This window comes from Bos indicus, chromosome 17, assembly GCF_029378745.1.
Source record: "Bos indicus isolate NIAB-ARS_2022 breed Sahiwal x Tharparkar chromosome 17, NIAB-ARS_B.indTharparkar_mat_pri_1.0, whole genome shotgun sequence".
Classification (NCBI taxonomy): domain Eukaryota; kingdom Metazoa; phylum Chordata; class Mammalia; order Artiodactyla; family Bovidae; genus Bos; species Bos indicus.
In genome coordinates, this window is record NC_091776.1 from 66,199,144 (window position 1) to 66,213,595 (window position 14,452).

At 45.9% G+C, this 14,452-nt stretch overlaps 2 protein-coding genes across 7 annotated transcripts in view; one reads left to right on the forward strand and one right to left on the reverse strand.

The window, feature by feature from the left end:
* The window catches only part of HPS4 (HPS4 biogenesis of lysosomal organelles complex 3 subunit 2), a 27,233-nt gene extending 23,680 nt beyond the window's left edge, over positions 1 to 3,553 (reverse strand). For 2 of the 5 annotated variants that reach the window (XM_019977861.2, XM_019977857.2), the window contains exons 1-2: positions 3,449 to 3,553; positions 1,493 to 2,016 (exon numbers count right to left, since the gene is read on the reverse strand). In XM_019977861.2, coding sequence (XP_019833420.2) covers positions 1,493 to 1,533 — 41 coding nt within the window. In that variant the 5' untranslated portion in view covers positions 1,534 to 2,016; positions 3,449 to 3,553. Of the gene's footprint in view, positions 1 to 1,492; positions 2,017 to 2,654; positions 2,725 to 3,369 lie in introns of all 5 variants that reach the window. The other 3 variants (XM_019977859.2, XM_019977858.2, XM_019977860.2) reach the window with 3 other exon arrangements.
* SRRD (SRR1 domain containing) overlaps positions 3,549 to 14,452 on the forward strand; it is a 31,152-nt gene continuing 20,248 nt past the window's right edge. For both annotated transcript variants that reach the window (XR_011561210.1, XM_019977632.2), the window contains exon 1: positions 3,549 to 3,744. Coding sequence is in view for 1 of the 2 variants with exons in the window: in XM_019977632.2 (XP_019833191.2) it covers positions 3,569 to 3,744 (176 nt within the window). In the remaining variant the exon portion in view is untranslated. The remainder of the gene's footprint in view (positions 3,745 to 14,452) is intronic.

Consider the following 14,452-nt stretch of genomic DNA (forward strand, 5'->3'; position numbering starts at 1 on the left):
CTCTTGTAATGTAATGTACAGAAATAGCACATCGCTGTGTTGGGTACAGTGTTATCCATCGGTGATGCTTCAGACAAAATGTCACAGAAAAAGATGGGACTTGTGGTTATCAGAGGCAGGGGGTGGGGGAAGTGGGGATCGGACGAAGGTAGTCAAAAGGTACAACCTTCCAGTTACACGTAGTGCCAGGGTTGTAACATGTCGCTGTTGTTTACTCGCTGGCGTCGTCTCCAACTCTTTACGACCCCGTGGACTGTAGCCCGCCAGGCTCCTCTGTCCGTCTGATTCTCCAGGCAAGAATACTGGAGTGGGTTGCCATTTCCTCCTCCAGGGGATCTTCCTGACCCAGGGATCGAACCTGTGTCTCCTGCACTGGCTGGTAGATTCTCTACCACTGAGTGTGTGCTCAGTTGCTTGTTGTGTCCAACCTTTTGTGGCCCCGTGGACTGTAGCCCGCCAGGCTCCTCTGTCCATGGGATTTTCAAGGCAAGAGTACTGGAGTGGGTTGCCATTTCTTCCTCCAGGGGATCTTCCCGGCCTAGGGATAGATCCCGCGTATCTTACATGCCCTCCATTGGCAGGATTCTTTACTGCTGAGCCACCAGCAAAGCCCTGGTGTAACGTACAGTATGATAAATGTAATTAACACTGCCGTATGTTATATATGAAAGTTGTTAAACAGTAAATCCTGAGTTCTCATCACAAGGAAAAAATTTTCCTTTTATTTTGTATCTGTGTGAGATGATGGATGCTCACTAAACTTACTGTAATCTTTTCATGATTATGTGAGTTACAGTGCTGAACGTCAATTATATGTCAGTGAACTGGAAGCTTGTAGGTAGATGAATACATGAATGAATGAATGAAACCCACTGCTGGGCTCCACCTTTTCCCCACCTTTCCGCCTTTTCCTCACGTTCCCCGGGTTAAAGTGCCCCAACTCTTGACAGGCCCACAAAGAACACCTGAGTGTCATTTTGAACTGCACACATAAATATGTCATAAACTCTGCTCATTCTTTTGAAACCACACCTCTCACTTTCCTCTCCTCTATTTAACATTCGCTGAACCAAATTCAGACAGGCTTAACCCATTTAGGGTTAAGCAGAGTTTCAGGCAGGTGTTGTGTAACACCCTTCAAGAGCCAGTCTGGCCAAACTTCTCCTCATGGCGAAATTCCACACGGCCACCTCTGCTTGTCTCTCAAAAGCGAGGACTTGATCGCCTGTGGTACTGTCACAGCCCAGCTGCAGAATCCAGCCACAGCTATCCTTTCTGCAATCTACCAGCAGCGCTAGACCCTGCAAGAGGCTTGTGCGGTCACAACACATCAGCTTCAGAGAGAAACAGCCCTTGATTAGTGGCTCTGAGGAAAATGGTTCTCCCCCCCCTTAATTAAATCTAGACAATCCAGTTGGGGATTTTCAGTTCACCCAAAACATCTATCCAGCAGCCTGGCAGGAACTAAACCCCCGCAGGCCCTGCTACTCACCAGGAGGCCAACTTGCTCTCTGTGGAGGTGGAGGCTGCCATTTACTCTCCGCGGGCCCTCATTCTCTTCATTTGGGTTTTCTTTTCCAGTCTGGCTTTATTCTCCCCAGCAGTGGCAATTCCTCCGGGTCCCCAGTCTGCTGAATCCGGATGTGGGGCGTTTAGGTGTCTTCAGTCGTCAGCAGTCACTTGTCTAGTTTTCATTCAGCATGAAAGTGCTGCTTCCCTTCCCCGGAGGCCCTTAGGTCCCATCAGTACCTCCAGCCTCTCAGAAAGAATAAAATAAAGCAAGACGATTGTTTCAGAAAGTCAGATCCACCAATCTGGTTCCATGAGCATCAGCTCTCTGGCCCTCTGTGGAACGAACCCTTCAAAGAGCTCCTCACCAGGGACACCCCTGGACAGGCGAGATGCATGCTGAAGGCGGTGCCCTGAAGCAGTGTCTAGCTTGTCTTCTTCAAAGCCATTCTGAAGGCTTCTTTTTTAAAGTTTGAAGCTTCCCGTTCAAAGATCAGTCCCTTGGCCCTAAAATAAACACAAGGCGTAGATTATTTCAGAATCCCATGAGTGAGCATGTGACCCAGCAGAGTTAAGCAAATGGTACGCTTCAAGAGAGCTTTCCACAAAGTTGAAAAGTGTGTTTCAAGATCCAAAAGAGAGGGGAGCAAAACCTCAGAGTAAGTCCCACAGTTAACTTGTAAAAGTTATGTCACACATAAGATAAAATTAAATAACCGGTGTGAAAAAGCTTTGGGTGTTGAGCACAGCGATACAAATGAAGCAGCTGCTGTAGTAATAATGGAACTCAGATTAAGGAACTGTCACCTCAACAGCCCCAAAAGTAATCTAAACATGTAGAATCCCAGAGCTGGGCGTGTTTCCAGAAGACAGAGAATTTAACAAGTGACATTCAAACTCCCAAAAGAGGAGAGAAAACTCATGAAATTTCAAACTCAGAAAGGACGAGGGCATCACTTTAATCCTCTCTTGTACTCTCCTTCAGTAACTACCTTGACTGTCTCTGGCTTCCTCCCTCCAGAGACAGGTCAGTGCTAAATTTATCCTTCCACCAAGCTGACACTGGCCTTCAAGTAAACTCCACACTCTCCAGGAAAACAAAACAAGATCTGATCCTTTGGTCACTTCAAATCTGTATTACCAACCGTCATTTTCTCCAAGCTCAGGGTCCCCAGGGACATGGTTTCAAATGCTTGCTCACCATCTGCCATCCTCCTGGGAACACAAGGGAGTTTTGTTTTTTCTTTTTTAAGCTCCTTTGGTAGAAGTCCCTAGAGAGGACACCACTGAGTCTTTGGTGGCCTGTAAAACCTGTCTTTTCTCAGCTCTTGCTATCTTGGGGTGGGCCTCACTAGGGTCATACTCATGGCATCTGTGAAGCATATTCGGATGCCTATGGAGGCGGTATCTAAGCCCCCTGGGGCTAAGGACTGCATCCTGAAACCCCCATCCCTTGTTCCCAGAGGACTGGGCCGTCCTCTGCCAAGGTCCACTCGCTTATCTGAAAGGTCCAGAAGGAGCCGGTAATGGGCCAAGGGTAGGGCAACTGTTGGGATGCGGCCGCAGAAGTCCCTGGTGGAGGGCGGTGAGGGGGAGGCGGTGATGTGTGGCCTCAGGGTCTGCAGAGCAGGCAAAGGGGTGCGACCGACCGCGATGGGCCGGGAAGCGATGGTTAACCGCAGGTGGCAGGGGGACGTGTCTGGCCTCAGCTTCAGGGAGCTGGCATTGGCGGACAAAAAGGCGCAGGAGTAAATCGGGGCCCGGGTCACAGCGCGGAGGGGCGCCCAAAAGGCGCTCTCCCCCGGGGTCCCCCCCTCCCCCGCTTCGGTGTCCCTGCGCCGCCGGGCACTGCCCACCCACCGGAGTCGCCAGGCAGCCCCAGGGTCGGCGATCGGGCTCTCGGACCTAGTGGTCCCCGCGACTCCCGCCCGGTACCTACGCGCGCGGCAGAGCGGTCCCAGAGTCACGCGCCACCTGAGCCTACCGCCCCCGTGAAGTTCCCGCAGGGCTGGCGCGCGCCGATGACGTAGGGTCGAGCGCGCCGTGACGTCGGAGGCCCATGGCGGCGGCGGCGGCGGCGGCGACACGAGAAACCTGGCGGGCGGCATCTCCGCGGAGAAGGCGCTCAGCGGCTCGGCGTCCGAAGCGGAGGGAGGCTGCGGCGGCCGCTGGGACCCCGGGAGCCGAGCCCGAGGTGGACGGTGGAGTCGTGCTTCGTCGCATCCAGGAAGCCAGGTAAGGACGGACTCGGTCCTGGGTCCAGACTTCACGCCCGTGGGAGTCTCCCCGAGCCCCAGTCTCGCCGTTTGTCCCCTTTAACGCTCAGGATTTAAGGGTTCTGGGTGGAGGTAACAGAGATAAAGAGCTCATTATTGTAATAAGCACGCAATAACGTCTCTTATGGCGGTTGCAACTGGCGTGGCCAATGGGCGTGAAAATAGTAATAGTACCTACATAGGCTTGTTTCGAGGGTTCAGTGGATTAGTAAATGGTTGCAGCATTCCAAACAGTATCTGGCGCGTGGTAAGCGCGCTGCCCGTGTTCGGTATGAATATAATGCTGATATCGGTCATCAGTGGTTTTGCTCACACCAGGGCCGCAGCGTGCACACTTGATAGTCATTTTCACGAGTCTCATCCTTGGTTAATTGAGGAGCTGCTGCTCTGTGGCTGACACTGGCTTAAGCGTTCTTTATCGAGATGAACATCTCAGCCACGCTAGGGTCCCGATGGAGCACCGAGTCTCGAAGAAAAACGGTTTCTAGATGTGTATAGAGCCAGGTTTCAAACCTTTGTCTTTGGTAACTTCAAGTTCAATTCATCTTAGTCATGTCGGACTCTTTGCGACCCCATGGACTGCAGCACGCCAGGCTTCCCTCTCCATCACCAACTCCCCCAGTTTACTTAAACTCATGTCCATTGAGTCGGTGATGCCATCCAACCATCTCATCCTCTGTCGTCCCCTTCTCCCACCTTCAGTCTTTCCCAGCATCAGGGTCTTTTCCAAGAGTCAGTTCTTGACGTCGGGTGGCCAAAGTATTGGAGTTTCAGCTTCAGCATCAGTCCTTCCAATGAATATTCAGGACTGATTTCCTTTAGGATGGACTGGTTGGATCTCCTTGCTGTTCAAGGGACTCTCAAAAGTGTTCTCCAACACCACAGTTCAAAAGCATCAGTTCTTCGGTGCTCAGCTTTCTTTATAGTTCAGCTCTCACATCCATACATGACTACTGGAAAAACCATAGCCTTGACTAGATGGACCTTTGTTGGCAAAGTAATGTCTCTGCTTTTTAATATGCTGTCTAGGTTGGTCATAACTTTTCTTCCAAGGAGCAAGTGTCTTTTAATTTCATGGCTGCAGTCACCATCTGCAGTGATTTTGGAGCCCCCCAGAATAAAGTCCGTTAACTGTTTCTCCATCTATTTCCCATGAAGTGATGGGACCAGATGCTATGATCTTAGTTTTCTGAATGTTGAGTTTTAAAACAACTTTTTCACTCTCCTCTTTCACTTTCATCAAGAGGCTCTTTAGTTCTTCACTTTCTGCCATAAGGATGGTGTCATCTGCATATCTAAGGTTATTGATATTTCTCCCGGCAATCTTGATTCCAGCTGTGCTTCATCCAGCCCAGCGTTTCTCATGATGTACTCTGCATATAAGTTAAATAAGCAGGGTGACAATATACAGCCTTGACGTTCTCCTTTCCCTGTTTGGAACCAGGGAACTTCAGAACTTCCTTCAAAACTTTGGTAACTTCAAAGCTCTCCATTATTCTGGTTTATCCTACCCCCACCCCTCCATGCTTTGCTGTGTACTTTATATAGTGTTGAGGAGGAACAGTCTACTCTTCTAGGTTCTTCTGGCTGCTCTAATAATCAGATTGACACAAGACAGATTAAGTCATGTCTGACTCTTTGGGACCCTAGGAACTGTAGCACACCAGGCTTCCCTGTCCTTCACCATCTCCCTGAGTTTGCTCAAACTCATGTCCATTGAGTTGGTGATGCCATCCTGCCATCCAACCATCTCATCCTCTCTCGCTCCCTTCTCCTATCCTCAGTCTTTCTCATCATCAGGGTCTTTTCCAAGTTATTGGAGCTTCAGCATCAGTACTTCCAATAAATATTCAGGGTTGATTTCCTTTAGGATTGACTGGTTTGATCTTGCTGTCCAAGGGACTCTAAAGAGTCTTCTTTAGCACCGGACTTTGAAAACATCAGTTCTTTGGTGCTGAACCTTCTTTATGGTCCAACTCTCACATCGATACATGACTGCTGGAAAACCATGGCTATGACTATATGACTATATTGGGCTTCCCTTGTGGCTCAGTTGGTAAAGAATCCACCTGCAATGCAGGAGATCTGGGTTCGATCCCTGGGTTGGGAAGATCTGCTGGAGAGGGGAACGGCTACCCACTCCAGTATTTTGGCCTGGAGAATACATGGACTATATAGTCCATGGGGTCACAAATAGCTGGACATGACTGAGTGACTTTCACTTGTTAGCAAAATGATCTCTGCTTTTTAATATTCTGTCTAGGTTTGTCATAGCTTTCCTGCCAAGAAGCAATTGTCCTCTAATTTTATGGCTACAGTCAACATCAGCAGTGATTTTAGAGCCTAAGAAGAGGAAATCTGTCACGCGTCCACTTTTCCCCTTCTATTTGCCATGAAGTGATGGGACCGGATGCTATGATCTTAGTTTTTTTAATATTGAATTTTAAGCTGGCTTTTTCATTCTCCTCCTTCACCCTCATCAAGAGGCTCTTTAGTTCCTCTTTGCTTTCTGCCATATGAGTGGTATTATCTGCGTATTTTATCAGAGGTTGTTGATACTTCTCCCAGCAATCTTGATTCCTGCTTGTAACTCACCCAGGCCAGCATTTTGCATGATGTGCTCTGTGTATAAGTTAAATAAACAGGGTGACAATAAACAGCCTTGTACTCCTTTCTCAGTTCCAAGCCAGTCAGTTGTTCCGTACAGGATTCTAACTGTTTTTGACAGGATTCTAACTGACTTTTTGACCTGCATACAGGTTTCTCAGGAGACAGGTAAGATGGTCTGGTATTCCTATCTCTATGAGTTTTCCACAGTTTTTAATGATCCACACAGTCAAAGGCTTTAGCGTAGTCATTGAAACAGAGGTAGGTGTTTTTCTGGAATTCTTTGCTTCCTCTGTGATCCAGCGAATGTTGACAATTTGATCTCTAGTTCCTCTGCCTTTTTTAAACCCAGCTTGAACATCTGGAAGTTCTCGGTTCATGTAATGTTGAAGCCTAGCTTGGAGGATTTTGAGCCTAACCTTACTAGCATGGGAGATGAGTGCAATTGTCCAGTGGTTTGAACACTCTTTAGTACTGCCCTTCTTGGGAATTTGAATGAAGATTGACCTTTTCCAGTCCTGTGCCCACTGCTGGATTTTCCAGATTTGCTCACCTTTGAGTGCAACACTTTGATAGCATCATCTTTTAGGATTCTAAGTAGCTTTGCTGGAAATCCATCACCTCCTCTAGCTTTCTTGACAGCTGCTGCTGCTGCTGCTAAGTCGCTTCAGTCATGTCTGACTCTGTGCGACCCCATAGACTGCAGCCCACCAGGCTCCCCTGTCCTTGGGATTCTCCAGGCAAGAACACTGGAGTGGATTGCCATTTCCTTCTCCAGTGCATGAAAGTGAAAAGTGAAAGTCAAGTCTCTCAGTCGTGTCCGACTCTAGCCTGGACTGCAGCCTACCAGGCTCCTCCATCCATGGGATTTTCCAGGCAGAAGTGCTGGAGTGGGGTGCCGTTGCCTTCTCTGTTCTTGACAGCAGTGCTTCCCAAGGCCCACTTGACTTCACACTCCAGAATGTCTGGTTCTGAGTGAGAGACTGTACCTCTGTGGTTATCTGGGTCGTTAAGATCTTTTTTGTACAGTTGTGTGTATTCTTTCTTTCTTTTCTGCTTCTCTTCTCTTCTGTCTTTTCTGCTTCTCTTAGGTCTTTACCGTTTCTGTCCTTTATTGTGCCCATCTTTGGATGAAGTGCTCCTTTGATGTTTCTGATTTTCTGGAGGAGACCTCTCGTCTTTCCCTCTGTTGTCTTCCTCTGTTTCTCTGCACTGTTCATTGAAGAAGGCCATCTGCCCCTCCGTGCTGTCCTCTGGAACTCCACGTTTAGTTGGCTGAACCTTTCCCTTTCTCCCTTGCTTTTCACTTCTTTCCTCAGCTACTTGTAAAGCCTCCTCAGACCAGCCCTTTGCCTTCTTGCTTTTCTTTCCTTTGGGATGGTCTTTCTTGCCGCCTCCTGTACAGCACTACGGGCCTCTGTGTGTTGTTCTGCAGGGAGTCTGTCTGCTGGATCCAGTCCCTTGAATCTGTTTGTCATCTCCACTTACACTCATAGGGGATTGGATTTAAGTCGTACCTGACTAGCCTGGTGGTTTTCCCCACTTTCTTTAATTTAATCCTGAATTTTGCCATAAGGAGTTGATGGTCTGAGCCATAGTCAGCTCCTGGTCTTGTTTTTGCTGACTATATACAGCTTCTCCATCTTCGGCTACAAAGAATGTAATCAGTCTGATTTTGATATTGACCATTTGGTGATGTCCATGTGCAAAGTTGTCTCTTGTGTTGTTGAAAAAGGGTGTTAGCTGTGACCAGTGCATTCTCTTGGCAGAATTCTGTTAGACTTTGCCCTGCTTCATTTTGTACTCCAAGGCCAAAATTGCCTGTTGATACTCCAGATATCTCTTGACTTCCTACTTTTGCATTCCAGCCCCCTCTGATGAATAGGACATCTCTTTTTGGTGTTAGTTCTAGGAGGTCTTCTAGGTCTTCATTGACTTTTTCTGCATCAGACTTGGATTACTGTGATACTGAATGGTTTGCCTTGGGAATGAACTGAGATCATTCTGTCATTCTTGAAGTTGCACCCAAGTACTACATTTCAGACTCTCTTATTGACTCTGAGGGCTACTCCAGTTCTTCTATGGGGTTCTTGCCCACAGAGGAGATACAGTGGTCAGCTGAATTAACTTTGCCCGTTCCCCTCCATTCTAGTTCACTGATTCCTAAGACGTCGATGTTTACTCTTGCCATCTCCTGCTTGACCACGTCCAGTTTACCCTGATGCACGGACCTAACATTCCAGGATCCTTTGCAATATTGTTCTTCGCAGCATCGGATTTTACTTTCATCACCAGACATCCACCCTGAGCGTCGTTTCCGCTTTGGCCTTTCCGGAGCTGTTAGTAGCTGTCCTCCGCTCTTCCTGGTAGCATGTTGGCCCCCTTCTGACCTGGGGGGCTCATCTGTCGGTGTCGTATCGTTTTGCCTTTTTGTAGAGTTTTTGTGAGGATCTGGTGTCTTGGAGTGTGTGTGTTCTCCCAGTTCCTGTGCCCTTTCTCCCGTGATGGGCACATACGCTGCTTCCACATCTTGGTCTGTCGCAGATCGTGCTGCAGTGAGTGTGGGCGTGAATGCCGTGAATGCACGTGGGTTTTCGAAATAGTGTTTTCATTTTCTTCGGAGGAATACCCACAAGTAGAATTGTTGGCTCAAATGGTAGTTCTTTTAAGACTTTTTTTTTGATGTGGGCCATCTTTAAAGTCTTCACTGAGTTTGTTACCACATTGTTTCTGTGGTACGCTTTGGCGGTTTTGGTTTTTGTTTTGGCCAAGTCGCATATGGGGTCTTAACTCCCCAACCAGGGATGGAGCCCACACCCCCTGTGTTGGAACGTGAAGTCTTAGCCACTGGACTGTCGGGGACCCCTCAAATGGTAGTTCTGTTGTTAATTTTTTGATACTGTTCCCTGTAGTGGCCGCGCCAGTGGACATTTCTACCAGCAGTACGCCAGAGTTCTCCTCTGTCCACATCCTTACCAGCATTTGTTATTTCTCTCTCTTCTTGATATAGCCATCCTAAGAGGTATGAGGTGGTAGCTCATGGTGGCTTTCGTTTGTACTTCTCTACTGTTTAGTGATGTTGAGCAGCTTTTCGTGAACCTGTTGGCCATCTGTATGTCTTCTTCGGAAAAAAGGTATGTTCAGATCTCCTGCCCATATTTTAATCGAAGTGTTTGGGGTGTTTTGCTGTTGTGTGTTCTCTGTATGCTTTGGATATTAAGCCCTTGGCAGATACGTGGTTTGCAGATACTGTCTCCCATTCGGTATGTTGCCTGTTCATTGTGTCCATGGTTACAGGTGCCATGCAGAAGCTTTTTAGTTTGATGTAGTTCCACTTATTTTTACTTTTGTTACTTGTACTTTTGGTGTTAGATTTAAAATATCATCACCAAAAAATTTTTGATAAATAGAAACAGACAAGCATCACAAATACTTGTGTCACGTTTACTGCCTGTGATTTCTTCCAGGAGTTTTATGGTTTCCGGTCTTTCTAAAAGTATACGCAGTTTTGTTTGGCCGCACCGGTTCTCAGTTGTGGCATGCTCCATCTTTTAATTGCGGCGTGTGAGATCTAGTGCGCCGACCAGGCGTCAGACCCATGCCCCCTGCATCGGGAGTGTGGAGTCTTAGCAGCTAGACCACCAAGGAAGTCCTGATCTCAAGTCTTATGTTTAAGTCTAAATCCATTTTGAGTTGAGCTTTGTGTATGGTGTAAGATAGTGGTCTAGCTTTCTTCTTCTTTTTTTAATGTGGATGTCAGTTTTTCCAAATGCAATTTATTGAAGAGACTGTCTTTTCCATTTTGCATTCTTGGCTCCTTTGTTGTAAATTAACTGACCGTAGATGGAGTGGATTTATTTCTAGGCTCTGTTCTGTTCCACTGATCTGTGTGTGTGTTTAAACCAAAACTATACTGTTTTAATTACTGTGATAGATTTGAAATCAGAGGGCATGGTAGCTCTAGCTTTGTTGTTCTTTCTCAAGATTGCTTTGGCTATTTGGGGTCTTTTGTGGTTCCATACAAATTTTAGAATTATTTGTCCTGTTTCATTAAAAATGCCATGGGAATTTTGATGAGGATTGCATTGAATCTGTAAATTTCTTCAGGTAATATGGGCATTTTAACAACATTAATTGCAATCCATGATCAGGAAATATGTTTCCACTTATTTGTGTCTTCTTCAGTTTTCTTTCTTTAATATCTTGTCTTTTTCAGTATGTGAATCTTTCACTTGCTTGGTTACATTTATTCTCAGGTATTTTATTCTTTTTTAGGTATAAAAATCTTTTTGATGCAGTTGTATATGAGGTTGTTTCTTTTTTTTTTCTGATCAGTATTTTTTATTGAAGTGTAGTTGATTTAAACTGTGTTAATTTCTGTTGTACAGCAAAGTGATTCATTTATCGTATGTTAACATATGCATTCTTTTATATGTTCTTTTCATTGTGGTTTCTCACAGGAGATTGGCTGTAGCTCTCTGCTGTACAGTAGGCCCGTGTGGTTTATCCCTTCTCTATATGGAAGTGTCATCTGCTGACCCCGCCTCCCACGCCAGCCCTCTCCGCCCTCTGCTCTGGGGGCCACCAGCCTGTTGTCTTGGAGAAGGCAACGGCACCCACTCCAGCACTCTCGCCTGGAAAATCCCACAGACGGAGGAGCCTGGTGGGCCGCAGTCCATGGGCTCGCTGAGGGTCGGACACGACTGAGCGACTTCACTTTCACTTTTCCCTTCATGCACTGGAGAAGGAAATGGCAACCCACTCCAGTGTTCTTGCCTGGAGAATCCCGGGGACGGGGGAGCCTGGTGGGCTGCCGTCTCGGGGGTCGCACAGAGTGGGACACGACTGAAGCGACTCAGCAGCAGCAGCAGCAGCCTGTTGTCTGTGTCTATGAGTGATTTCGATTCCTAGGCAAGTTCATTTGTGTCGTACTTTAGATCCCACATATAATTGATACCATGTGGTCCTTCTGTTTCTGACTTAGTTCACTTAGTATGGTAATCTCTGCTTCCAGCTGTGTTGCTGCAAATGGTGTCTTTTTTATGGCTGAGTAGTATTCCATCACACACACACACACACACACACACACACACACACACACACACACACATCTTCTTTATTTATCTGTCAGTTAACGCTTAGGTTGTTCCCCTGTCTTGGCTGTTGTGACTAGTACTGCTATGAATATAGGTTTGTGTGTATCTTTTTAAATTATAGCTTTGTTCGGATATATGCCCAGGAGTGGGATTGCCATATCATATGGTTATTCTATTTTAAGTTTGCTGAGGAACCTCCGTAAGTGTTTTCCGCGTGGCTGTGCCAACATACATTCCCAGCAGCAGTGCAGGAGAACTCCTCTTTCTCCATGCCTTTCTCCAGCATTTGATATCAGTAGACTTTTAAAAGCCGTTCTGGTGGATGTTAGGGGATCGATAGCTCATTGTAGTTCTGATGTGCACTGCTCTGGTAATTAGCTGTGATGAGCGTCTTCTCACGTGCCTATTGGCCACCTGTATTTCTTCTTTGAAAAAAGGTCTGTTTAGGTCTTATGCCCGTTTTTCAGTTGGTTGTTTCATGTTTTGTTGTTTTGTGAGCTCCTTATGTATTTTGTAAATTAAACCCTTGTCAGTTGCATTGTTCACAGATACTTTATCCCATTCTTTAGGTTGCCTTTTCATTTGTTTGTGGTTTCCTTTGCTGTGCAGAAGCTTGAGTTTTTAAGTTTGATTAGATCCCATTTAGGGCTTCCCTTGTGGCTCAGCTGGTAAAGAATCTGCCTGCAGTGCGGGAGACCTGCCTTCAATTGCTGGGTTGAGAAGATCCTCTGGAGAAGGGAAAGGCTACCCACTCCAGTATTCTGGCCTGGAGAATTCCGTGGACTGTATAGTCCATGGGGTCTCAAAGAGTCAGACATGACTTAGCGACTTTCACTTTACTTCACTTCATTTATTTTTTATTTCTGTTGCCTTGAGAAATTGACCTAAGGAAACATTGGTATAACTTACGTCAGAGAATATCTTGCCTATGATATCTTCTAGGACTTTTATGGTGCCATGCATTATATTTAAGTCTTTAGTCCATTTTGGGTCTTTTTGTGTATGGTGAGATGGTGTGTTCCAACATCACTGATTTACGTGAGGCTGTCTGGCTTTCCCCACACCACTTGCTGAAGAAGCGGTCTTTTTCCCATTGTGTATCATTGCCTCCTCTGTAAAGTATTGATTCACCACAGACGTGTGGCAGTATCTCTGGGCTGTCTGTTCTGTTCTGTTGATCCATATGTCTGGTTTTGGGCCAGTGCCACACTGGTTTGATTACCATAGCTTTGTAGCGTTATCTGACGTCTGGGAGGGTTGTGCCTCCAGCTTTGTTCTTTTTCTTCTGGATTACTATGGCAATTCTGGATCTTTTATGATTCTGTTTAAATTTTCGGATTATTTGTTCTAGTTATGTAAAAAAATGTCATGGGTAACTTGATAGGGATCACATTAAATCTGCATATTACTTTGGGTAGTATGGACATTTTAATAATATTCTTCCAATCCAAGAGCGTGGGACATGAGTCATCTTGAATTTCCTTTATTAATGTTTTATAGTTCTCAGTGTGTGTTTCACTTCCTTGGTCAGGTTTACTCCAGAGTATTTTATTTTGGTGGTGGGGGGAGGGGCGAGGATGTAATGTTAAGAGGTTGTTTTTTTTTTTTCCTTCATTCTCTTCATGATATTTTTTGTGTAAAGAAATGCAGTCAGTTTGTTTCTGCTGTTCTGAATTTATCAGTTCTAGTAGTTTTTGTGTGAGGTCTTTAGTGTTTTTTATATATAGTATTGTATTTTCTGCATATAATGAGAATTTTATTTCTTCCTTCCCAATTTGAATATCTTTTGTTTCTTTTCCTTATTTGATGGCTGTGGCTAGCAATTCCAATACTATAAAAGAAGAGGTGAGAGTGGGCATCCTTATCTTCTTCCAGATATTAAGGGGAACGCTTTCAGCTTTTCACCAGTTAATATCATGTTGCCTTTGGGTTTGTCATAAATGGGTTCCCCAGGCGGCACTCATGGTAAAGAATCCACCTGCCGATGCAGACGACATTAGAGACATGGGTTCAATCCCTGGAGGAGGTCATGGCAACCCACTCCAGTATTCTTGCCTGGAGAATTCCATGGACAGAGGAGCCTGGTAGGCTACAGTCCATGGGATCACAGAGAGTCAGACAGGACTGAGCGATTAACACTTTCACTTGCCATGAATAGCTTTCATTATCCTGAGATGTTTCCCTCTATATCCACTTTAGAAAGAGCTTTTAAAAAAAATCATGAAAGGATGTTGACTTTTGTCAAACGCTTTTTCTGTGTCTGACAGATGACGATGCGTGTTTTGTCTTCAGTTTGTCCCGCGGATTGATTCTGCGTACGTTGGACCGTCTTTGTGAACCTGGGGTGAACCTCACTTGATGCAGTGTGCAATCTTTTTATGCGTTACTGGATTCAGTTAATATTCTGTTGAGAATTTTTGCATCTATATTCATCAAAAATATTGGCCTATACTTTTCTCTTTTCTTTTTTGTGATGTTTCTGTCTGGTTTTCGTATCAGGGTAATGATGGTTTCATAGAATGTCTTTGGGAGTGCTGCTTCCTCTCCATTTTTTGGGGAAGAGTTTGAGAAGGATTGGGCTTCCCTGGGGGCTCAGCTGGTAAAGAATCTGCCTGCAGTGCGGGAGACCTGGGTTTCATCCCTAGGTTGGGAAGATCCCCTGGGGAAGGGAAAGGCTGCCCACTTCAGTGTTCTGGCCTGGAGAATGCCATGGTCGACTGTATAGTCCCTGGAGTTGCAGAGAGTCGGACACGACTGAGCGACTTTCACTTCACTCTCACTTCACTTAAGGGTTGGTATCAGTTCTTCTTCTCATGTTTGGTACAATTTACCTTTGAAGCCCTCTGGTCCTAGACTTTGCTTTGTAGGGAGTTTTTAAATTACAGATGGTATTTCACTTCTGGTGATCAGAGGATTTCTTCTTGATTCAGTTTTGATGGGCTATGTGTTTTTAGAGACTTAGCC